Genomic DNA, 7,389 nt, shown 5'->3' with positions numbered 1-7,389 from the left:
ATGAAATAGTTTGAAAGGCTTTGATGTTAGTTCTCTTTTGAAGGTCTGGTAGATTTGTACAATGAATGCATCTGGTCCAAAACTGTTTCTACTGGGGGATTTTTTTTCTATATCAATCTTGATGCTTGTCATAGAGTTAAATTATTTATCTCTAATGTTTAATTTTGATAAATAATATGCATATAAAATCCATCCATTTATCTTATCATTTCCTACTCAATGGGATATGATCTATTAAGGATTGCGCTAATGATTTTCTGAATTTTTTAAATACCTGTGATGATAATTCTATTTTGGTCTTAAGAGTTTTTGATCTGAGTTCTCTTTCCCTTGATTAGTTTACTGTGGTTGGTCAATCATATTTATTATTACAAAAAAATCTATACTTTGTTTTAATTATTCTTTATATTCTATTTATCTCTATTTCATAAATTTCTCCCCTGATCTTTATATTTTTATTTTTATCTACTGAATTTGGTTTCGGTCTACTCTGGTTTTTCTAAAGTGTTAAGGCAGAGCACAAAATTATCTATTTGGAATTTCTCTGAATTAATATAAATATTTCACACTATTATTTCCCTTTTAGACTGCTTTGAATGTATTCTATGGTTTTGATATACTGAACTTTCATTCTTATTCATTTCAGAAATTTCTTGATTTCATCATTTTCCATTCAATATTCAGTAACAGGCAATTTGATCTCAGGGACATGTAAATGTTCTATAGTTTCTCTCAGTGTTGTGTTGTAGTTTTGCTCAATTATAATCAGGTAGAACACGAAGAATTACTTCAATTCTCCCATATTTGTTAATACTTGTCTTGTGTTATAATACATGGTCTGGTTTTTTTTTTTTTGAGAAAATTCCATGAGCTTCTGAACAAAAGAGTATTCTCATGTTGTATTGAATGTTCTATAGATGTCAAATCTATTTGATCTGTTATGTCATTTATTTCAGGCATTTCTCTATGGGAGGGATCCTGTATAACCCATTGGCTGGTAAGAGGAGGCAATAAGAATCTCCCACTATTACTGCATTGGGTATAAGCTGTTACTTTGGCCTTTTAGTAATATTTATTTTATGAAATTGGGTGTACTCATGTTTTGTGTGTATATGTTTAGAACCAAATGTTCTCTTGATGGATTCTCCCATTAATCACTATGCAGTGACATTTATCTCTTATGACTAGATTTGGTTTAAAGTCAGCTGTGTCAGCTGTTAGAACAACTTCTGTTGTCTTCTAGATTCACTTACTTGGAATATATTTTCCCATCCTTTTGTCATAAGTATTGTCTGTCCTATATAGTGAGGTACAATTCTTGGAGATTTTAATATAAGATGCTATTCTGTGTCATTTAATTAAGAAACTAAGACTATAAACATTTAGAGTGAAAAAAAAAGAAAGCTGTTCTCCCTGTGTATGTGCATGTGTGTGTGTGTGTGTCTGTCATTACCACAAGCCAATGTCTCTCCAGAGGAGGCACCCACTTTTGTCAATGTTCTGGTCTGCCATGCTCATATCAAGTCCACTCACCTGACCCCATGTTCTTAAGAATAGCCTGGAGCTGAGAGTCCCACACACATTCATAGGAAGTGGAAACCAGTGGAGAAAGGGCGGAGGCTGAGCTCAGGAGGGAGGTAAAGCCGTAACCCTGACCACAATCAGAGTGGGAAGCCCAGGGGTCACAGGCCTGCCCTCCAATCTCCCACAAACGAGTGCACAAGTCATACTCATCAATTCAACTTAGTCCCTGTGGTCTCTCTTTATTCACAGGGGGATTCTGGAGGGCCTCTCCTGTGTAACAATGTGCTTTCAGGCATTGCCTCCTATGAGAATAAAGAGTCCAGGAGTCTTCACCAGTGTAAAAAAGGGTTGGGGAAAACTGGGAGGATCTAGAGGTATGAATATATAATAATTTTTCTATTAATTTAAAGTGCTAAGTATACTAACAGAAAAATTAAAACCAAAATATTTCCTTCCATCTTAGCAATTCACTGAGACCGCAGCTCTGTCCCTCAAGCCAGTGGTGTCCAACAAGTCCACTGTTTCTCAAAAGCTATGTCCAATAGCCCGCAAAGGTCATGTTGTCCTCATTCATTCACTATTTCTGTTTGTTTTTTTTCTGAGACAGAGTTTCTCTGTGTAGCTTTGAGTGTCCTAGAACTCACTCTGTAGTCTAGTCTGGCCCTGAACTCACAGAGATATGTCTGTCTCCAGAGTACAGGGATTAAAGTGGCGTACCACAACTGCTCTCCCTACTTTTAGGATGAAAACACACTAAAAGAAATCCTACTATTTACAGGTGTTCAATTTCTTTATTAGATATCACTAAATTGGAGCTTGATTCATGGTTTTTAAAGATTCCTTCCAAAATGGGCACTATATAATTAAGACCATTATATTCTAAGGATTTTGTTGCTTAACTGTATGTGCAGATATTGTATCATTTATATATGGTTCCTTTTCAGAGAGGAATTATCATTCTTCATTATGGCTTATATAGTAATGTGCAGCCCCAAACAGTTATTCCTTCACTGTGACCCAGAAATGCCAAATGGTTACAACCTATACACTGGATGATTAATTTTTATACAATTAATATCAGGACTGCAATTCACAGCAATGATATGAAAGCTTCTATGGAAACAAAATATGAAAGGAGAAAATTTAAAAATATTTGAAAAACCTTAAGCTGTGGGTGTTCAGCAGGACCTTGGTTGCCCTGTGGTTATCTGCATGTATATGCTTACACACACACACACACACACACACACACACACACACACACACACCCACCCTTGTTCTTAAGCCAAGACCATCCTGTCTCACCTCCCAGAGTTGATCTCACACAGCTCTAACAGCGTTGTGCTCTCAACTCAGATCCTCAGCCCACTCCTATCAAGGCTGGAACCCTGTCTGTCCTACTTCTGAATCTAGCCCTCTAAATAGATATTCAGGATCTTACCATGGTCCTTGTTTATCTACAGTAAATTCTAGGCAATGCTGTAGAAAGTACCACGACAGTACTTCCTCAGCAGGCAAGCCAGTTATGACCTTAACTTATTAAACTTTAAATTCAGTCCTGAATCTCTGGTTTAGAGATAGATGCCAATACATAATTAACAAGTAACCGATGCATGTCATTTGTGATTCATTATTGTGCTTAAGTATATATGATGGTAAGACATGATTGTTGGCCACAGGGAAAACATTGAGATTTCCATGTGACACCCTAGCAGTTTAAGAGAGTCAGAGTGAGTTAAGATTAAATCATCAAACGACTCCAACAGATGATTTCTCAGTATGATCAGAAGTCTGAGAGGTTAACCAGAAGATGTACTGAAACTCCACCTAGCCAAATATGGCTCTGCATAACTCTCACTAAATACTGTATAACTTTGTCTGTGTATTTGTAGTGCTATAACTGTTGAGTGGTAAATTGATTGTCTGTATTATTTAAAATAGAAAGAAACCAAAAAAGAACTTACCAGAATACAAAAGGATGTAAGAGGTAAAAAGAACACACTTTGGCTCAGTGCAGTTACCGTAGGTTTCCTGTGGTCTCAGGACCCCAACCACAGCCTCCACACCCTCTGCTCTCTTGGTTTTTATCCCAGCTTAGCTTATGTCAGTGCAGTGATACTGACATTTTACCCAAACCAGAAAATGTCCTTAAGGACTGTAGCCAATCAGAGCAGAGGTACACAGGTTTAAAATGCCTGTGAGGTCACCGAGCGCTCACCTCCTTCATCCTTCAAGGGCTGTGTCCACTCTGCCCTCCTCCAACCTGAGCAGCCTACTAAGAAGATGGCTCCAGTCCTGATTCTCCTGACTTTTCTTCTGCCGCTTGGAGCTGATGCAGGTGAGTGAACCCCCTTGACACAGAGAGATTCCATCCCATAATACCTCTGTGGAGTCTCTGCCCAGCTCTAGTCAGGAACTTCCTGCACTGAACCAGGAGCTTCCTGAGCCTCAGGTCCCAGGCCCACCCAGACCTGGAAGTCTGTCACTGGCTAGATCCTCAACAAGGTTGGAAGAAGAGCGATGTCCTCAGTAGACATGGTGGGCACTAGCTTCTCCCTGCTCTTTGTGTCACCTGGGGAATGGATCATCTCATAAAAGAAAAGTAGCAGAGAACAAAATAAAACTAAAAGGTACATCATTAAACTTAGCTCAGCCCAGACCAAGGACAGCTTTAACGACCACCCTGCCATGGAGTATGCCACCAGCTCAAGAATATTAACATTATTTAGTAACCTCTACCCTCAGGTTGTTGAAAGAGGCACAGGGTGACAAGATGTCAGCATTTCACACTCCACTAGCTTTGAAGTCCAGTTTTGGTTGGCTTCTCCACTTGTTTCTTCAGGTCAACACTATTCTCTTTATTACAGAACACTCCTCCACTGTCCCCTAGACTCTGAATCCCATGAGCTCTGAAACACCAGTCCTCTAGCTAAGTAGAAATCATTCTTCCATGTAGGCTAAGCATTTCCTGGGAACCTAGGATATGATGGGCACCAGAATAGGAGAACTATAGAAAATCCCTCTCTAAAGAGCTTGGAATAAAAAGTGACAAATTGGCAGAAATCAAGACAGGAGAGGCGTCCGGCGACCCATTTACTGAGAAAGACTAACATGAGCCACTCAGCATCCCCTCTTCTCTAGCATCATGAAGAAAGAAGTTTGTCCCTCCATGTATTTGTAAAGCAGGGGCTGGAGGACAAGTCCTCCCCACCCCTTCTCAGAACAGGGCACTGAGGCTTCGGACTCAGCAAAGATCATTCTATGTGCAAGGAATTCTGTCCACAGCAGTCTTGGGGAACTGCAGATCTCACCGTTCACCTCTCCCTAGATCTTCCCTCCTACCTCATCTCCTGCTCCCAGACACCTCATATTCTAGCCTTTTCTTTCAGAGGAGATCATCGGGGGCCACGAGGTCAAGCCCCACTCCCGCCCCTACATGGCATTTATTGAATTTGTGAAAGATGATGGGGAAATTTATACCTGCGGAGGCTTCCTGGTAGAAGACAACTTCGTGCTGACAGCTGCTCACTGCAGGGGAAGGTGAGGAGGAGGAGCTGGTCCATGCTTCCTGAGACCCCAACTGGAGTTTCCATCCTCTACTTGGGTCTGCTCCTCTGAGAGCTCACTGCAGGGCAGGGCTGTGACAATGGAAGTCTGTCATCAGGGAAACTTTTAGGTTAAAAGGTGAGAGCCCAGAGGCAGCAGCACAGTTGAGTTGAAAGCAAATACACTGGTCAGACTACAGCAGTGGTTGAGGTTGAAAGTGCACATTAAGAGTCAATGCAAACTTTGGAGTATTGCCTGAAAACAAGAGCAAGTTCCCAGGAGTCTAGTGTTCTTGTAAAGGGAAGAGCAGTAGGTCACACCCTGAGGCCCTTCTGTCTCCTCAGACTCCTCAGCTAGAGCCCCACCCTGCCCACCCAGCCTCTTACAGCTCCTGCACTGTGTCCTCTCTCACTCCACATCTCCCATCTGCACTCTGCTCTCTGCACAGCACAATGAACGTCACTCTAGGAGCCCACAACATCAGCTTCCCGGAGAAGACCCAGCAGATCATCCCTGTGGCTAAAGCCATCCCACACCCAGGCTTTAATAACAAAACCTTCCCAAATGACATCATGCTCTTAAAGGTGAGAAGAGCCCGCATCCTGTCCAGGGATTGCTCCTCCTGCTCTCACCGTGCTCCTTTCTTCTCTTCCATCCTGCTCTCTCAGCCCAGCAGTCAATGAGCCACACTGTTCCTTCTTCCCACAGCTGGAGAGGAAGGCCAAGAGGACTAATGCTGTGAGGACCCTCAGGCTGCCCAGGAGTAATGTCCATGTGAAGCCAGGGGATGTGTGCCATGTGGCTGGATGGGGACAGTTGGCTCCGAAGGGTAAACGCCCAGATACATTGCAAGAGGTAGAGCTGACAGTCCAGAAGGATCAGGAGTGTAAATTCTGCTTTCGTCGTCGTTACAACAAAGCTACTGCGATCTGTGTGGGGGACCCAAAGATCAAGCGAGCTTCCTTTTTGGTAAGTTGTATTGTCCTCTCTGGGTTACATGGGAGAAAAGAGCAATCTGGAACCTAGGGACCAAAATCTAGGGACTCTTTTCCCCATTGGCCATTATCTAATTCCCTGGGAACACCAGTCACAGTAACTAACTCGAGCCTCAGAGCTGACAAGGAGCCTTGGTGAAGGCAGCTGGCATAAAGCAGGATTTGCACAGCCGTCCTGACTCCAGGCCCAGGCTTTAGAAAGCAGAGCTCCATCTGTGTGTCGTCTCATAAACAGGGGTCTCCTCAGAGCAGGCACCCACATTTGTCAATGGACTGGTCCTCCATGCTCACATCAGGCTCACTCACCTGTCCCCATGTTCTTAAACAATGGCTGGGAGCTGAGTGTCTGACACACCTTCATAGGATGTAGATCATCACAGTGGAGAAAGGGCAGAGTATGAGCTCAGGAGGGAGGTGAAGCCCTAATCCTGTCCACAATCAAAATGGGAACCCTAAGGACCCCAGGCCTGCCCTCCGTTTCTCTCCACACACAATTCATACACCTTGGAAGGGAGTGCTGACATGAGAGGGAGGCTGGGACTAGGCTGAACAAAAGCTCAGTCCTCTCTGATTCTTCTCCATTCACAGGGCGATTCTGGAGGGCCTCTCGTGTGTAAAAACAGAGCTGCAGGCATTGTGTCCTTGGCCTGTACTAATGGTTCAGCACCAGGAACCTTCACCAGAGTTTCAAGTTTTCTATCCTGGATACAGAAAATGATAAAACATAGCTAACTACAGAGCAAACCACAGCCCTCCCTGACTCACCTTCTTACCTACAGCTGAGTCCAGGACTGTTCTAGGACACCAGCAAATCAATAAACGTCACTTTGCAGCATTGAAAGACTGGCTTCCTGCTCATTCACAGGGACCAACTCTGTGCTTAGCAGACCAATGTCCTACTTTTCTTCTCTGCTCACTCCAACACCATACACATCTCTGCTCCAAATCTCAGGCATGGCCATTGCACTCCGTGTTCGTACTAGTCTCACTTTGCAGTGCCGGTCTTTCTGACAGGCCCAAGTTCAGCACGGGTGTCTATTTTTGTGGGGCTCAGCGTGTACATTTGTCCTCACCTCCTCTGTGTCATATGGAAGAAAGGAGAGGAAAAGCTCCATTGGTCATGGAGATATGAAGACAGAGCTGAGGTCACTGTCAATGGTCATTCCCAGAAAGGGTATCTCTGTCCCACAGCTTCATCCTTAAAGTAACAGCAATTTCAGAAAGGTCTGTTTTACATCTAGAATTCATTTTGGTATCCTCGTCTGGAAACAGTGCCAAACTTCCTCCAGCCCCTTATTTTTTTGTCACTTCCTATGAGTTATCA

At 43.1% G+C, this 7,389-nt stretch overlaps 1 protein-coding gene across 1 annotated transcript; it reads left to right on the top strand.

Moving 5' to 3' along the window:
• Positions 1 to 3,807: 3,807 nt before the first annotated feature.
• On the top strand, positions 3,808 to 6,797 carry LOC101997836 (granzyme C-like). The gene is made up of 5 exons (XM_005371981.1): positions 3,808 to 3,862; positions 4,914 to 5,064; positions 5,519 to 5,654; positions 5,779 to 6,039; positions 6,654 to 6,797. Exons 1-5 carry the CDS (start codon positions 3,808 to 3,810, stop codon positions 6,795 to 6,797), a joined length of 747 nt encoding a protein of 248 aa, XP_005372038.1.
• The last annotated feature ends 592 nt before the right edge of the window (positions 6,798 to 7,389 follow it).

This window comes from Microtus ochrogaster, unplaced genomic scaffold, assembly GCF_000317375.1.
Source record: "Microtus ochrogaster isolate Prairie Vole_2 unplaced genomic scaffold, MicOch1.0 UNK148, whole genome shotgun sequence".
NCBI lineage: Eukaryota > Metazoa > Chordata > Mammalia > Rodentia > Cricetidae > Microtus > Microtus ochrogaster.
Note: the sequence above shows the minus strand (reverse complement) of the source record. Positions and strands in the feature narration are given on the sequence as shown.

Coding starts and splice junctions, on each gene's coding strand:
- LOC101997836 (XM_005371981.1), top strand. CDS start 3,808: ATGGCTCCAGTCCTGATTCTCCTGACTTTTCTTCTGCCGCTTGGAGCT. Junction 3,863..4,913: donor GCCGCTTGGAGCTGATGCAG/GTGAGTGAACCC, acceptor CTTTTCTTTCAG/AGGAGATCATCGGGGGCCAC. Junction 5,655..5,778: donor ATGACATCATGCTCTTAAAG/GTGAGAAGAGCC, acceptor TTCTTCCCACAG/CTGGAGAGGAAGGCCAAGAG.